This window comes from Bos indicus x Bos taurus, chromosome 15 (genome assembly GCF_003369695.1).
Source record: "Bos indicus x Bos taurus breed Angus x Brahman F1 hybrid chromosome 15, Bos_hybrid_MaternalHap_v2.0, whole genome shotgun sequence".
Taxonomy (NCBI): domain Eukaryota; kingdom Metazoa; phylum Chordata; class Mammalia; order Artiodactyla; family Bovidae; genus Bos; species Bos indicus x Bos taurus.
In genome coordinates, this window is record NC_040090.1 from 17,990,331 (window position 1) to 18,008,652 (window position 18,322).

Here is an 18,322-nt window from a genome sequence, read left to right on the forward strand (position 1 = left end):
CTGACTTTCTTCGTGTAAAAATTTCTAAGTCCATCCATATTGCTGCAAATGGCATTATTTCATTCTTTTTTATGGCTGAGTAATATTGAAATTAAAAGACGCTTACTCCTTGGAAGGAAAGTTATGGCCAACCTAGATAGCATGTTCAAAAGCAGAGACATTACTTTGCCAACAAAGGTTCATCTAGTCAAGGCTATGGTTTTTCCTGTGGTCATGTATGGATGTGAGAGTTGGTCTATGAAGAAGGCTGAGTACCGAAGAATTGATGTCTTTGAACTGTGGTGTTGGAGAAGACTCTTGAGAGTCCCTTGGACTGCATGGAGATCCAACCAGTCCATTCTGAAGGAAATCAGCCCTGGTATTTCTTTGGAAGGAATGATGCTAAAACTGAAACTCCAGTACTTTGGCCACCTCATGCGAAGAGTTGACTCACTGGAAAAGACTCTGATACTAGGAGGGATTGGGGGCAGGAGGAGAAGGGGACGACAGAGGATGAGATGGCTGGATGGCATCACTGACTCGATGGACGTGAGTCTGAGTGAACTCTGGGAGTTGGTGATGGACAGGGAGGCCTGGTGTGCTGCGATTCATGGGGTTGCAAAGAGCCGGACACGACTGAGTGACTGAACTGAACTGAATATTCCAACATGTGTATGCACCGTATCTTCTTTATCTGTTGATTGTTTTAATTCTACAGTGAATAATGGTAATGTCTCAACAAACACGCAATTTTTCTTCCAAAGCACTTTATGCTTATTGCCTCTTTAACTGCAGTGACATTAACAACCCCATCAGTCTACATCCATTCTCTTGAGATTTGAGGAAAATGCCACAGCAAGATGTCTTGTTTGTGATTGTCCAGCAGCATAAATGAGAGGCAGATTCAGTATTAAAATTTGAGTAATCTGATTCCCAAGTGTGTTCACTTCACCAGTGATGCATTCTTGATCTGTAAAGTCAAAGTTGTGAACTGTCGAGAATCAAAGTATTGTGTTGAAAAGAATAAGACTTTGGCCCTAGAAAGAGCTGGCTTTTTCACCTGAAAGCTTGCCACCTAGGACAGTTTATTTACCATTCTGTTCCTGAGTGTCCTCATCTGTTAAATGAAGAAAATGATACTTACTTTGAAGGGTGGCTCTGAGGATTCAGTGAACTGGTTTCTTTCAAAGGCTTGGATACGTTCTTGTGGGGGCTGGGACCCAGGGAGAGGGGACAATGAATGAGACATGACAGAGTGGAGCAGTGTGCTTAATAAAGGATGAAGAGGGGAAGAAAGTGACAAATTGATTTTTGCTTCCCTTTCCTCCCCAATGTACTAAGGCCTGCAAACTAGATTTCTAGGGAGTCTGTTAAAAGACTTATCACTCCTGATACCCAAAGGGGATGATGAACGTGTTGACTTTCCAGCTATCATTATCTTATTACCAAGAGGAGCTATGAGAAGGGGAAGACCAAGGTCAACTGAGGGTAGGAATCCAGCCAGGCTGGGACTGAGAGTCACTGGTGGTGGGAGGGTTTTCAAAGTCACAGGAGATATTGAGTCATCAAGAGCCCTAGTAACCATTCCATCGCCCCTGACTCACAGCATTTCCATCTGGGATTTGCCTGGCATCTGTCATCAGCCCCATGGAGTGGGCGGTCAAACCTTCAGGTGGTTAGGAATGTACTGTGTTAGAAATCAATAGGGGGAGTTCAGAGAGCCTGAGAGGAGGTGGGGGAGTGAGTGGGGATGAGAGGGCAGCCCAAGCTGCCTAAGTGTAGGACTATGATTCCTACATCTTTTTTTTTTTTTTTTCCCCTTCTGGTCTTAGGTTTATAATGTGAAGGACAGCAAAACACTCAGTAGAGATTTTCATTAAATGTGGTTAGAGGGGAGGGCTGTGGGGTTTTTAAGTGGAGACAAAGGCATATTCTAACATCAAAGAGGAGTGAGCCCTTGATGAAAGCCCCTTTCTTTGCCACCTTCTGGGGTGGCCTCAGCCTGGGCCTTTGGTCTGACAACCGACATCATATATGGAACAGGCCAACTCACATTTTCATCAAGAAGTCTCTGACTTTTTTCAGATTCGCCTGAACAGTTACTGTGTCAGCTTACTTCCTTGAAACCTGGTGTTGAAAGTGTGCTACTCAGAGATGATGCTGTGGGGACTCCATTGCCCCTTCTGCCCTTCTGTGGAGTTAAGCCCTGGTTGTTTGAGGGATTAAGTGTTCTCCGTCTTGTCAGCAGGAGAAATATATCAGTGTTGGAGAGCCTTAACGCTAGCTGCCAGGCTGTGAAAATAATGCCGAAGGCCCTGAGGACAGCCAGCTTCTCTCACTCATTCATTCATCTTTTTCACCACATCTATAAAAACTGAACCTGGGCTTCCCTGGTGGCTCAGTGGTAAATAATCCGCCTGCCAATGCTGGAGACATGGGTTCAGTCCCTAATCTGGAAAGATCCCACACGCTGTGGAGCATCTAAGCCCGTGCTTTACGACTACTGAACCTATTCCCTACAGCCCGGGGGCCGCAACTACTGAAGCCCTCGTGCCCCAGAGCCCATGCTGCAATGAGAGACTGCCGCAGTGAGAAGCCGTGCACGGCAACTGGGGAGTGGCCCCTGCTCACCGCAAGGAGAGAAGAGCCTGAGCAGCAACGAAGACCCAGCGCAACCAAAAATAAATAAATAAATAAAATTTAAAATAAGCAAAAGCAGAACCTGTGCCAGTCAGTCGGCACTGCCTTGGTGTTTGCATGAATAAAACAGAACTGAGAGGTTAAGTGTCTTGTGTTTTCCAGCGTGAATTCTGGAAAAAGCAGAGCTGGACCATTGTAAGTGAAATCTCCACTCATGGGGGCTGCCCCTGAGGAAGGGCTTGGGCAAAGCCTGTGATACCGAAGTATTGAGTCAGCCAAAAAATTTGTTTATGTTTTTCCGTAAAATTTTATGAACTTTTGGCCAACCCAATACTCTGCAACTCTCTGGATATTTGTTTACCCTGATTTACGAAAAAAAAAAAAAAAAAAAGAGGAAAGAGAAGCACTTGTCCACACAAAATAATGATGCAGCAATTTAAAATCACTTCTCAGGACTACTCAAGGTCAAGAGAAGATGTTCATGACTGAAGTAAAGAAATAAAGCAGTTTCTAAAGAAAACCAAAAATATAATAGGTTACCAGTTTTGAGAGGTTAAGAAGACTGTACACATCTTTTAGCGTCTATGTGTGAATGTATATGTTAATTAAAAGATGACAATTGAATGGTAAGTTATTTCTGAATACTTTTTCTTTATGTATAATTTTATTTTTTGATGCTTTCACAAGAAATCTTTTCTATTACAGTATAAGGTCTTTTATGGGTTTCTCTGGTGGCTCAGATGGTAAAGAATCTGCCTGCAATGCATCCCTGGGTCAAGAAGACCCTCTTGGAGAAGGGAATGGCAAACCACTCCAGTATTCTTGCCTATAGAATTCCATGGAGAGACGAGCCTAGTGGGCTATAGTCTCTGAGGTCACAAAGAGTCTGACATGACTGAGCGACTAACACTTTCACTTTTCATAGAGTGTTTTATAAAAAAAAAAAAAAAACTTTATCCAATGGAAGAGTTCAGATAAATGAATGAATGTATAATATGCCCGGAACTTTGTGAGTTCAATTTTGCTATGTGATTATGGGCACGTGCTTGACTCTTTGGTGCCTTGGATGATTCCAGGTGGTGCTCTGTGAGTTCTTGATGCTTAGTTTGTACTTATTTCCTAGGAAGCACTGGCAGAATAAAACTCATTTGTGGTTTAATAAGACTGTTCTTTTTTTCTTGTTGTTTTGTAAATAAAGTTTTATTGAAACACTGTCATGCACATCTGTTTATATATTATCTGTGGCTATTTTCTATTGAGTAGTTGCCACAGAGACCACGTGACCCACAAACTAAGACAACATTGGAAAGCAACTATACTCCAACAAAAATTAATAAAAAATTAAAAAGATAAAGTTAAAATGCCAAGAAAAATGTACCTGCCTCTTTACAAAAACCATTTACCAATCCCTAGGTTAGACAACCAGTAAGGCTTTGTTCTTAAATGTGGACAGCAAAGTAACCTTTGTTACCCAAAAAACTGGAGGTTGTCCTGGCCTATTTTGCCCTCAGCAGCAGGCTTGCTCATGTCTTCCCTAAGCCTGAAATTCTGCAGGCCTCCCTTTCTTCTCAGAATTCCCTAAAAAAATGTCTTTGGAGTTTCTCTTTGCTTATTTCCTACTTAGCTCTTTTCCTCACTGATAAAGTGAAGAGGTCAGAGTAACTCATTTTAACTTACAAGAAAATATTACCCATTTTTCTGGATCGTTTTTAAAATTAAATTGCATGAACAATATAAAAACACTTTAGCTAAACAAATATTAAAATGCTTTAGCATACATGCAGGAAAACCTTCAGTTGCTTTTCCGCTGTTCATGTTTCTTTAAATCCTAGTTTTTGTAACTGGCTTTTAGCATCATATTGAAATTCCCTGAAGTTTGTACGTTTATGCATGCATGTCTTCGTGACCCCATGGACTGTAGCCCACCAGAATCCTCTGTCCATGACATTTTCAAGGCAGGAATACTGCAGTAGGTTGCCATTTCCTCCTCCAGGAGATCAGAAGCCAAATGACCAGTGTGCCCTTTGCCCGTTGTCACAAATGGAGGAGGAAAAGTCCAGGAGATTGTTTTTGTCTGCTTATTGTATTTTCAGATCTCTTCAGCTGATCAACTTTAAATATTTCTCATAGAATATTTCTTAATCAACTTACCTGTTTATTTCTTACATATACGTTTGGGGCACGTTCCTGTCTCTTTTCCAGCCAGGTGAGAAGTAGGGTGATGGACTTAGGGGGGCCGAGTCAGTAACACCATTAGCCCTGTCTCCTCCCTCACTTCCATGTTCCTGGGCAGTGACCTTTTCTTGGGAAATGATAGATTTTTATTTGTTATCTTATTTAACCCCCCTTATGGTGTGATCACTGACCTAGAGCCAGCCATCCTGGAATGTGAAGTCAAGTGGGCCTTAGAAAGCATCACTACGAACAAAGCTAGTGGAGGTGATGGAATTCCAGTTGAGCTATTTCAAATCCTGAAAGATGATGCTCTGAAAGTGCTGCACTCAATATGCCAGCAAATTTGGAAAACTCAGCAGTGGCCGCAGGACTGGAAAAGGTCAGTTTTCATTCCAATCCCAAAGAAAGGCAGTGCCAAAGAATGGTCAAACTACCGCACAATTGCACTCATCTCACATGCTAGTAAAGTAATGCTCAAAATTCTCCAAGCCAGGCTTCAGCAATACGTGAACGATGAACTTCCTGATGTTCAAGCTGGTTTTAGAAAAGGCAGAGGAACCAGAGAGAAAATTGCCAACATCCACTGGATCATGGAAAAAGCAAGAGAGTTCCAGAAAAACATCTATTTCTGCTTTATTGACTATGCCAAAGCTTTTGACTGTGTGGATCACAATAAACTGTGGAAAACTCTGAAAGAGATGGGAATACCAGACCACCTGACCTGCCTCTTGAGAAATCTGTATCAGGTCAGGAAGCAATAGTTAGAACTGGACATGGAACAACAGACTGGTTCCAAATAGGAAAAGGAGTACATCAAGGCTGTATATTATCACCCTGCTTATTTAACTTATATGCAGAGTACATCATGAGAAATGCTGGGCTGGAAGAAACACAAGCTGGAATCAAGATTGCCGGGAGAAATATCAATAACCTCAGATATGCAGATGACACCACCCTTATGGCAGAAAGTGAAGAACTAAAGAGCCTCTTGATGAAGGTGAAAGAGAGTGAAAAAGTTGGCTTAAAGCTCAACATTCAGAAAACGAAGATCATGGCATCTGGTCCCATCACTTCATGGGAAATGGATGGGGAAACAGTGGAAACAGTGTCAGACTTTAATTTTTGGGGCTCCCAAATCACTGCAGATGGTGATTGCAGCCATGAAATTAAAAGACGCTTACTCTTTGGAGGGAAAGTTATGGCCAACCTAGACAGCATATTGAAAAGCAGAGACATTACTTTGCCAACAAAGGTCTGTCTAGTCAAGGCTATGGTTTTTCCAATGGTTATGTATGGATGTGAGAGTTGGTCTGTAAAGAAAGCTGAGCACCGAAGAATTGATGCTTTTGAACTGTGGTATTGGAGAAGACTCTTGAGAGTCCCTTGGACTACAAGGAAATCCAACCAGTCCATCCTAAAGGAAATCATTCCTGAATATTCATTGGAAGGATTGATGCTGAAGCTGAAACTCCAATACTTTGGCCGCCTGATGTGAAGAGCTGACTCATTGGAAAAGACCCTAATGCTGGGAAAGATTGAGGGCAGGAGGAGAAGGGGACAACAGAGGATGAGATGGTTGGATGGCATCACTGACTCAAAGGACATGGGTTTGAGTGAACTCCAGGAGTTGGTGATGGACAGGGAGGCCTGGCGTTCTGTGGTTCATGAGGTCGCAAAGAGTTGGACACGACTGAGTGACTGAGCTGAACTGAACTGAACTGAACCCTGTAGTCCTGTAGATGTGGTGCTAATATCCCTCCATGACCATCCATTTGTTCTCTTTGCGTTGCATATTTCCTCGTCACGGTGAGTGATCCTCTGTTTGTGAGGTCCTTTATCCAATGTCTACTCCTCTATGAGGCTGTGAGTTCATTCAACATCTGCTCCCCTATGAAACTCCATGGGAATGGTGTCTGTTCTTCTCTCCCTTGTATCCCAGCACTCAGCCTCCTACCTGGGACGTGGTGGATGCTCAGTAAACACTTGTGGGATGAAAGAATGAACTCATCAGTTCACCCACAGTCTTGGCACTGTGCTCAGTGGGAAAACTGAGGACCGGAATGGTTAAAAGACTGGCCTTGGGTTAACCTGTCTTTTGAGAAGACACAGTGTGTTAAGTTCCCTGTGGATGATGTAACATTACCACAAACTTAGTGACTTAAAACAGTGCAGTTGTATTTTTGTACAGTTCTGGAGCTCAGTGGTCTACAGTGAGCCTTAGGAGGCCAAAATCAGGGTGATGGCAGGCCTGCATTCTTTGGATGCTCGGGGAGAAGCCGTTTCCTTTCCTTGTCCAGCTTCTGCAGGCTGCCTGTGTTCTTTCAGCTGTGGTCCCTTCTTCTATGTCGAAAGCACAGCACTCTGATCTGTCTAATGCTGCTGTTGTCACACTCTATTCTGACTGACCCTCCTGCCTCCCGTTTATAAAGATCCTTGAGATTACATTTGCCCTACCTGGACAAGCCCCCATTCTCTCCCCATTTCAGGATCCTTAAATTAGTCACATTGGCAAAATTCCTGTTGTCATGTGAGGTCACATTTTCATTGGTCTTGAAGGTTAAGATATGTACATCTTTGGGGCTGTTTTTCTGTCTTCCAGACAGACTGCTTGGGAAGGAGCCAGCTGGCTGACTTGGCAGACAGTATAGAAATGGACTTCCCTGGGGTCATTCCCTTTGGCTAAGACGATACAATATTCTGGACCGTACCTATGAAATTAATGTATGTGCCGGGGGCGGGGGGGGGGGGTGGGGGCAGAGTGGACTTGTTCATTGAAATAAAGAGAAATGCCAGTGAAGGCATTTTAGGAAATTAATTTCTTGGGTAAAGAGAGGCCCACAGTATTCCATGGCTGGACTAGCCTGCTGCTTTAGGAAAAACAGGCTCCACCCTCTACTGCAGTGGAGCAAACCTTGCTTGGCTTTCCACATTTATAAAAGTACAAGACTTACAAAAGTTGCAAGTAATTTTTATTCTGTCAGTGTCCCCCAGGAGTCATCAATATTTGTAAATTCTTAGAAAACCTGGAAGGATGGAGTACTTGCCCTCAGATGAGCAAAGGGAGGGGTAAGACATGAGCCACACCCCACAGGCATGTCAGATGTTCAGAGAGTTGAGAAATCATATGGCTGGACAAGGCAGAGGCTGGCGCCAAGGGATTGGGACCCAAGTTAGATAACCTAGGCCAGTTGTTCTACACCCTTCATCATGGGAGGGAAACTGCCCCTGTTTGATATCAGCAAATTATTGAGCAGAACAAGCTCTCCTGGCTCATCGCTCTGACCCACTGGATGAAAATTCTTGACTGTTGAAGCTCTAGAGTGGAGGCTGATTCATTCAGCAAGGATTTGTCCAGTGTCTCTTGCATGCCAGGCCCATCCCTATCTATGGTGGACAAATCAGATGAGGTTTCTGCCAGCTTCTGGTCATGTGAGAGAGCTTTGCCAACAAAGGTCCGTCTAGTCAAGGCTATGGTTTTTCCTGTAGTCATGTATGGATGTGAGAGTTGGACTGTGAAGAAGGCTGAGCGCCGAAGAACTGATGCTTTTGAACTGTGGTGTTGGAGAGACTCTTGAGAGTCCCTTGGACTGCAAGAAGATCCAACCAGTCCATTCTGAAGGAGATCAGCCCTGGGATTTCTTTGGAAGGAATGATGCTAAAGCTGAAACTCCAGGACTTTGGCCACCTCATGCGAAGAGTTGACTCATTGGAAAAGACTCTGATGCTGGGAGGGATTGGGGGCAGGAGGAGAAGGGGATGACAGAGGATGAGATGGCTGGATGGCATCACTGACTCAATGGACGTGAGTCTGAGTGAACTCCGGGAGTTGGTGATGGACAGGGAGGCCTGGCGTGCTGTGATTCATGGGTTGCAAAGAGTCAAACACGACTGAGCGACTGAACTGAACTGAAGTATGTGTAAGGTGTTATCTTGTTGTGCCTTTGATTTTCAGTTCCCTAATGATTTGTGGTGTTGAGCATCTTTTCACGCGTTTATTGGCCATTTGTATATTTTCTTTGGAGAAATGTCTATTCATGTCATTTGCCCATTTTAAAATTGGGTTGTTTCATTTTTTGTGGTTGAGTTGAAGGGGTCTTTTATATATTCTGGATATTAAATCCTTATCAGATATATGATTTGCAAAATCTCCCCCCATTTTTAAGTTGTCCTTTCACTTTCGTAAGAACGCACTGTGTTGCACAAAAGTTTCTAGTTTCGACGAGTCCGGTTTGTCTGTTTATCTTTTGTTGTTTTTCGTGTCATGCCTAAGAATCCAAGATCATACCAAGTCAAGCATCATGGAGACTTACTCCTATGTTTTCCTTTACTTCCCTTCACTTTTAACCATTAAATTCTCTTCTAGATTTTAAAAAGTATTCATTTCATCCCACCAAAATCAGAAACATGAGAAGCTCAGCTGAGTAAGTTCTAGTGTGTCCTAGAGGAGCTCCCAGAATAGTTCAGGAAACAAAATTGCAGCGATGACAATATCATAGTGATCGATGCCACTTGTTCCCAAATGCCAGGGTGAAGGTCTTTGCTGCCCTACCAGTGTTTGTGGAAAAGCAATGAGGGATTTTTTTCATAAAACTGCATGTATTCGTTCTAAGAAACTGTCCCTTATCATGCAAGTGGTTCCTTTCTATGATGCTAGAATGTTCTTATGACCAGAGGCCGAGCGAAGATGGTAAGAGTTTTTCTATATGACTCTACTTGGCAAATTAAGAATGATCTACTCTTTGTCAGACTTCCAAATTTAGGGAAGGAAAACAGAAAACTAAGTTATGAAATTTAAGAGGTTAGAAGCCACCATAGATTTTAGAGTTGGTTTACATGGGTCTGCAAAGTTTGATGAGGATCCTGGCCTGGGGTCTTTAGGGAAGCCTTCACAGGGAAGCCCGATTTGTTTTCTTCCTCAAATATCTGCTATTTGAGGAAGCATACAAAAAGCATACATATAACAAAAAGCATACATTTCCTGAGTGTCTATGTTTATTTCTATTTTTGCTAGAGTATATCAGACCACTGCTTACAGCGACACAGGTTGTGCACTGCACAATCCCAAAAGGAACCACCCACCTGCATAGCTGCACAGCACAGCCAGGCATTTGGGCCGTCGGAAAAGTCTGGTGACCACTCTCTAGGCCAGTTCTATCAAGTACAAGGCTGAATGCCAAGTAGAGACAATGCCATTTCCTATCTGACCTATTTCTGATTCAGTCATCTTAGTGCAAAATTTTTTAGGACTAGAGAGTTGGGACAGGAGGAAAAGGAAATCAAAGTGAGGTCTTGTTTCTTACCCTGGATTCCTCTGGGCAACCACCAACTGATTACTCTTATAGTTTTTGCCAGATGGTTTTTCCTTTTCATTTACCTAAGATATATTTTAGGAAAAAAGAAAGAAATTCTATCCAGAAAGGAGTACTGCTTTCTCATGGGAAAGAACACTCAGTTGTATTGAGGGATTGAATGAAGTTCTGCCAATGAGTTCACTCTTATAAAACATTGAAATTCTCCCAAACATACTAATTAAGATACTTTTTGTCTTTTCTGCTGGTTTTAGCTTTGAAGATACCATAAAAATGGTTTGCTGCAAAATCCAGGAGCCAAGTTTGGAGGAAATGCCATGGTCTCTACTGGGCATTCAGCCTTGTACTTGATAGAACTAGCCTAGAGAGTGGTCACCAGACTTTCCTGACGGCCCCAATGCCTGGACTGTGCTGTGCAGTTGTCCAGTTGGATGGTTCCTTTTGGAATTGTGCAGTGCACAACCTGTGTAGCTGTAAACAGTGGTCTGATATACTCTAGCAAAAATAGAAATAAACATAGACACTCAGGAAATGTATGCTTTTTGTTATTTATGTGCATGTGTGTTAATCCACTTAGATTCTATATTGATAAAACATGATTTCTTTTTTATTAAAAATAGAAATGAATAGCACCTTTGAAATTTGAAATAACAAATTTCTCCTGTGCCCCACTGGATGGTTTTGAACATCCTTCGGGCAGGTTCCAGGGCAAGGTGCTTCTTGGCAGTAGAGTACTTCTGGGGCTTTCCCATTCCGGCCAGGCCCCCCATCCTCACTTGCTGCTTTCTGTTTCAGAGTACACAGTCATCAATGAAGCCTGCCCTGGAGCCGAGTGGAATATCATGTGTCGGGAGTGCTGTGAATATGATCAGATTAAATGTGAGTGCCCTGGAAAGAAGGAAGTGGTGGGTTATACCATCCCGTGCTGCAGGAACGAGGAGAATGAATGTGACTCCTGCCTGATTCACCCAGGTGAGTGTGCACTGGGAGACCTTGGATCACCTCCATGTTTTCTGAGGTCACTGATGGAAGCAGGCAGAACACTTGAATTCTGACAGGTAGACATCAGGGGTTGTGATGCCATAATGATTAAAAGTGGCATAACTCTACCCACTCTAAATACAGGCAGAGGAATTGGAGGGTTAGTGCCCTTTTCAGTGCCAAACTTACAAAGCTGTGGATTCATCTACTTATTCATTCATTGAACAAACAGACTGTGCGCCCCTGTATACTATGGCAAGTACTGGGAACACAGTGCTTTAGAAAAAGAGACATTCCTGGCATTTCTAGAACTTGCAGCCTGGTGGGGGAGATGGAAGAGTAAATAGGTAGAGCTGTAATGTATGATGGGAGGTGCTGTGATAGAGATCACGGGTGCCGTGGGAGCCTGGGTGGGGACGGGGGCGGGTGACTTATTAGAGGAGGTGATATGCATGCTGAAGATAGAGGCAGCAAACTGAGGAGTGTGAAGGGAATCTAGTAGAGAGGTCAGGCCATAGAGAATAGCACGTGCTAAGGCTCCGTGGCAAGAGAAAGCATGGAGTTTAGGGAACTGCAGATCACACTAGAAACACTAGAAACACATTAAGAGTGAAACTCAGTGACAACACAGCTCTCAGCAGACAGACACTTCAGCGAAGGAAAATCAGTGAGATGCTGAAGGGCTCTGCAGGCAGTACTATGATGTTTAAGCTATATCCTGAAGATATTTTATGTAACACTTGGAGATCTTTTAGTAAAGAGGTGAAAGCCGATTTTCTTTTCAGCCACAATATGGAGAAAGGATTGGAGGAAGGGCACAATTAGAGGTAGGGAAAGAATAACGGAGACCTTGATGAAGAGAAGCCCTGTGGATGGGGAGAGGTGGAGGGATCTGAGAGAGATCAGAGAGTGCAGTTGATGGCAGTTTGGAGTTGGCTGGAAGGGAAGGGAAGCGCAGAAGTCAAGGGTGATGCTTGGGCATTTGGGAACTGGTCCCAGTAATAAGTATTCTTGCCAGGAAAATCCCATGGACAGAGGAGCTTGGTGAGCTACAGTTCATGGGGTCACAAAGAATCGGACACGACTGAACACGCGTGCACCACCACACCACCCAGTGATATGAGAGCATCCTAGGACGAGATGGGGCCTTCCCAGGTCACGGTGCCCATTCCTTTGGCTTTACATCAAGCTAGACTTGCCTTCCCCCAAACCCCAACTTCCCTGGCCCCCACCACAGAGGAGATGGTGATTTTCCTTCACTGAAGTGTCTGTCTGCTGAGAGCCGTGTGGACACTGAGTTTCACTCTTAATGTGTTTCTAGTGTGATTAGCAACTCACTGAATGGTTTCTTGGTGCTTTCATATCTGCTGCCTTGTGAGTCCTTTTCCCTTCTGGGCCTGTTCAAACAGAGGATGTAGAGAACTTCCAATATACTTTCCTTATACTGAAGACTAAAAGGATGTCAAAAATAGGCTTTGGGAACTTCTCTCCTTTCTGCCTCTCCCCTTCTTTTACAAACACAGAGGATGATGCTTATTACTACCAGGAACTTCCTTTTGAGGAAAATCATAGAAGGGGAGAGAAAACAGGGCTCAAGTATACAGGTGTTACGTCTAAACCATTTTCCTTCTTGGAAGAGAGTAATGCTGAGCTTTAAAATAGAAGTGACCTCAGCATGACCCTTGCACATTTGATCCAGAAAAGAAACCCGCTGTTCCAGTTCCCTGATGGTGAGTAGGGTTTGCAGAGAAATCGTTGAGCAGTGCCTCTAGATTTTCTAAGGAAAATCTGAGAGCTAAGTCAGGGTCTCCAGACTAGGGATCCTTGGCAGGAGTACGGAAGTCTGAACAACTTTCAATATTTTCAAAAGGCTAACAATTACTGTTGTGGTGGCAGCAGGGGCTGGGGCTGGCTTTGGCTTTGTGAGACGGCATGAGGTCATGGGGTAAGTAAGGGAACTTCGTAGGCAGTGCTGTCGCTTCATATCACATCTTAGAGAAGGCCATCAACATCTGCCACACTGCACCCAACAACTTATTACATCAATACAGGAGGCACCCACCTGGACTGATGCTAGGAAGGGTCTTCCCAACTGAGTAGTGAAGAGCTGTTCCACATTAACCATATGGGTGCCCTGAAAGGAAGAGCCAGAGAAAGACTTTTAAAAATTTTTTATTTTCGAAAATAGCGAATTCATGTTTGAGCAGTCCCTATCAGTGATCAAAGAGGTTTCTCTCTGTGTGTGAGTGTCATTATGAACTCAGGCATTTTCACTTATTATGTGGTTTAATCCATGTCAAACATTATTCATTTTAATGCATACATCCCATCTTTTAATACTGGGCTCCCCTTTGTGTCCGTCTGTGTTCTTCTGGCATGACCACACTGATTTTGAAGACTTTTTGAATTCTTCCTGTCTGTTTTTTGCCCCAGATCTGGAATCAGCCATTTCTCCAAGGAACTCTGGTCTGAGACCATGATCAGGTCACCTGAGCTGTTCCTTGCTGTTGAACCATCATTGCTACAGGGTTTTGTTTGTTTGTTTTCTTAAGTGTCTAGAACTGGGAAACGTGCATTTTTAAAATGTTTTTACTGCTACTCAAGTTCAAATGTAACATTCCAAGGTTGTTAATTAACTTCTTGGATTTTGTATTTGTATGCCTTTTCTTTCATGGTGAAAATCCTGTGTCCCAATAATACTAAACCAATCACTTACTAGCTGTATCTTAAACTTGTACGAAGCCACACTAGAGCATTATGGGTGTTAGTAATAAGAGCACTGATGCTTATGGTTTTTATTCACCTTAGAATATATCTCATTAGGTTGTAGAGTCAGAATACTATGTTTTAAAGTCAATTGTAGTTCTTTTATCTATGGTGTTATACCAGTTACTCAAAACCCACTTGCTTGATATGTAGGTAGGTTTATATTTGACAATAGGAGCAAATCTGTGTGTGCATTTATGTGTCTTTCCCCTTCGTGCACCAAAGACAGCGTGCCATAAACACTGCTGACTACCTTGCTTTTTTCTCTCTTAACAATATATGCTGGAGGTGGCTCACTGACAGTATAAAGCCATTTTTTCCCACTCCTTTTTACAGTTGCACGAAACTGCATTGTGCATCATAAACTGTGGATTACCATAGTTTATGAGTATTTGGATTGTTTCTAGCTTTTTGCTGTTAGAAATACTACTGTAGTGAATAGCCTCAGGCGTACATCAGCTAGTATTTTTGCAGCATATCTCTGGGACAGGTTCCTGGAAGAAGGATTGCTGAGTCAAAGCGGGGCGCATGTGTCATTTTGCCAGCCTTTGCCAAATTCTTCTCCATGCGTTTGGCATTCACAGCAGCCATCCATGAGAGTATTCTTTGCCTGAAGTCTTACAACAGAATGTGCCATTTTGGAATTTTTTCAGTGTCAAAGGTGAGAAACGGGATCTCTGCCTGGTTTTAGAATTTCTATCACTTCTGTCATCATGATGGACAACCATTCTTTCTCCTATGATGGCAGTAATTGCAGGAGGACCAATGTCCAGGGGCCTGGTGGTGGCGTGTGGGTGTGTGTGCTCAGTCATGTCCAACTTTTTGCAACCCCGTGGACTGTAGCCTGCCAGGTTCCTGTGTCCATGGGGATTTTCCAGGCAAGGATACTGGAGTGGGTTGCCATTCCTCTTCCAAGGGATCTTCCTGACCCAGGGATCGAACCCGCGTCTCTGGCATCTCCTGCATTGGCAGGCGGATTCTTTGCCGCTGTACCACCGGGAGGCCCGGCGGTGGGGATGGTGGTGCTGACATCCAGCAGCTCCGGGGCCCTCACTGGAGCAGGTTGGCTGCATCTTTTAGTGCATTTCTAGGCTGTTAGCTCTGACCTTGGTTCTCTTACCATTTGGGCAATTCTGTGAGCTGCTTAGTGTCTTTTTAACATAGCCTTGTTCATCTTAATCACCAAACTGGTTTTTAATGGCTTGCCCCTAATGGCCTGGAGAGAGAGCGAGAGAGTTGGCAGGGTCATCGAAGGCAGATGGAGTCCATTGACCTCCTCGGCGGCACAGCGGGGAGGGAATCAGATGGGAATGTGACACATGGGTGAAGATGGCCTTTAAAGACACAGAGGTCCCCCCTGGGACCCAGTTGTGGGTCATATGAACTCTGATGAGTCATATTAGCAATTTTTTTCTGGTTGAAAGAAGCAAGCACTGGAAGAAGGGAGCAAACTCAGAATGGTATGCAGAGAGAGCTGCAAGTCTGTCTCTTACAGACATCACACACGTATGCACTGCACATGTGCATTATGGGCCAATGAAAACCTAATAATTTTAGCCAAAGAGAAAAGTGTGCTATCAGCTCAAGGAAATGATGGTTATCTCAGACACTTCAGAAGCCTGGATTAGCAGTTCATTCATCTCTCCAACTGTCCATCTATCCATTTATTCATTCACTCGAATCTCATATAATATTTCTGGAACACTTACTATGTGCCAGATACTATATTAAGTGTGGGGAGGATATAGTGTGGAATAAGATGCAGTCCTTGACTTCAGTTTATATAGGAAAACAGATAATAGGCAGTTAAAATTCAGCATGCCAAATGCTATGGTGGGGATAAGCCCAGTAAGTGGAAGTACAGGAATGCAGAATAATAATAGGAGTTCATATTTGGGGGGAATTGCTATGTGCCAGGCCCTTTATTGGTGTGAGATTAATTTTTAAATCAACTTTATGAGATAAGTACATTTTTTAACCCCAGGGTTACAGATGAGAACATTGAGGCACAGGGAACTTAAGCAGTTTGCTCAAGGACACACAGCTGGACAATGAATGGGGCAACCAGAACTTAGCGCTCTGTTTTAATAAGCGGGCTTGGATTATCTCCACCTTTCCTCAATATCCCCCACCTCTCAGGAGGCCATGTTTTAAAAACAACCCTTGATCGAGGTCTGCTGAGTCCTCTCTGGTGTGGTCTTCTGATCCGGGGGAGCCTGACACCTTCCAAGGTGAGCCCATTAATAGGCATTGAGGCTGTTTCCAACAGCACACTCTGGCTATAGGAGTATATGACATAGAAGGATATTTAGTGGAATGGGAAGATGTTTACTATTTTTATTAAATCAAAAAGTAAAACAGAATGTGCAGTGTATAATATAAGCCTAATTTTTAAAAAATGTTTGTGTGTATACAGAGGGAAAGTATTACAGATGGTTTTCTCTGGGTAATGGAATTTTAGGTGTTTTCAATTGAATTCTTTTTGCTTGTTTGAATCTTCTTAATATTCCACAATCAATATGTGATACTTTTATAAAGAGGAAAAAATACCTATATTGGTGTAGTCTGCCTTTTACTACAGGTTGTTTCATTTTGCATTAGAGCATCAGCCACTAATGAAAAAAGCCAGACAAGAAAGGCCATGTGTTGCCTGTTTCCATTTATGTGAAATGACTGGTAGATTACTGGTTGCCAGGGATCAGGGACAGGGTAAGGGGGTGACTGCTAATAAGTATGGGGTCCTTTATGGAGGGAGGTGATGAAATATCCTAAATTTAGATAGTGGTGATGGTTACCCAACTCTGTGAATGTACTAAAACCCACTGAATTGTAAACTTTATTTTTCTTTTTTTGAATTGCAAACTTTAAAACAGTAAATTTTATGGCATCTGAATTATGTCAATGTTGATTTTTTAAAAAATTATTAATTAGAACCAAAATGTGGAATCAATCTGGAAGGTTATTACTAAATATTTTCAATATCTCATAATACTTTTCAGGTTACTGATGATATATGAGATAGGCATCCTTGTAAAAAATGTGAAAAATTTACAATCAGCAAGAGGCTTCTCCTTTAGCACAGACAGCAATGTAATTTAGATTTGGTTTTAATGTAATAATAAGCATTTGCTACCAGTCTTAGATTTGGGGGTATTTTCATCAATATTATTTGCTTTGTAAAGCATAATGATTAAAAATAAGTTTAAATAGCATTGTATTTTATTGAAAATTGAAGTTCATAATTATGACCAGAAGCTAAGTTTTTTTAAAACAAGCCATCAGCTGCTAACCTGGAAGATGGTTCAGACCATCCCCTAAACTCCTCAGTCTGAATGCTGGTGACTCTAGCATCTTCCCAGGGATGAGCATTTTTTCCTAAGGGCACCTTTCTGAGTCCAGATGCTCTTAGGTGAGACAAGATCCTGGCAAAGTCCACAGTTTCTCGTGCAACCCATCAGAACCTGCATGTGCTTAATCGAACACCATTCTGCTTGGAAATGTTTCAGGTTGCACCATCTTTGAAAACTGCAAGACGTGCCGAAACGGCTCCTGGGGGGGTACCCTCGACGACTTCTACGTGAAGGGGATCTACTGTGCAGAGTGCCGTGCGGGCTGGTATGGAGGAGACTGCATGCGTGAGTAGTCCCTGACCTAGCTCCGTCTCTACTTCAGGCTCCTGTCAAGTCTCACCTTGCCGTGGACTAAGGTTTATCTTGTTGGACTCTGTGAGTTCTGGAAAGCTTGTGGCCAGAAGACTTCCTACGTAAGACTGTAAGAAACAAAAATATGTTTCCTTCTGCTGGGTGTGGATTGTGGACATCTGTTTGGAATTGGCCATGGGAGGTTTCTGTCTCCTCTTAAATCTTCCCCTCTCTCCTGAACGAATCCAAGGCATTCTGCACACAAGCATGCCTCATGTCCATTCCAGAAGCAACTGCGTGCTGTCATTGGTCAGCAGGCAGTGAATAAGGCTTCAAAAATGTTGTCTGTAGTGCATTTTAAATATGAATTCCTATTGGAAAACTTCTTAAATCCTGAGTTCCACTCTTGGAACCACATCAAACTGTCAGCATGCCACTTGTCCCAGGAAAGGGATCCTTGCTGGGTTCTGCTTGATCTCCAAGAATTGCTTAATCTTTATTAGTGCTCCCCTCTGTGTCAATAATCCTTTGAAAATGGAGTGGAAATCTAAACTGTCTCTCAGTTTAAGATTCCCCCATGCAGCAACCCAGTGGTGAATATCACTCTGAGCAGCAGGATCTGGAGCAACGTATAAACTGTTATTATTTTGTTAAGCCTATTTTACATGTTCCCCATTTAAATTAGAAGCAATCAGGATGGTTTTAGAGCCTCATTAATTTTACTCTTACGAACGATATTTCCAGTCCACAGAAATAGAGGATGGAGTGTTATTGGTATTTCTTGCCTGATCAAACATGTAGCAAAAATGCAAGAGTCTAGGTCAAAGGGTA

The 18,322-nt window shown here is 43.0% G+C and overlaps 1 protein-coding gene across 1 annotated transcript in view; it reads left to right on the forward strand.

Moving 5' to 3' along the window:
- The window catches only part of PAMR1 (peptidase domain containing associated with muscle regeneration 1), a 77,799-nt gene that overhangs the window by 12,671 nt on the left and 46,806 nt on the right, over positions 1-18,322 (forward strand). Inside the window, exons 2-3 of the mRNA XM_027562665.1 lie at positions 10,899-11,075; positions 17,357-17,485. Of these exons, the coding sequence (XP_027418466.1) occupies positions 10,899-11,075; positions 17,357-17,485 (306 nt within the window). The remainder of the gene's footprint in view (positions 1-10,898; positions 11,076-17,356; positions 17,486-18,322) is intronic.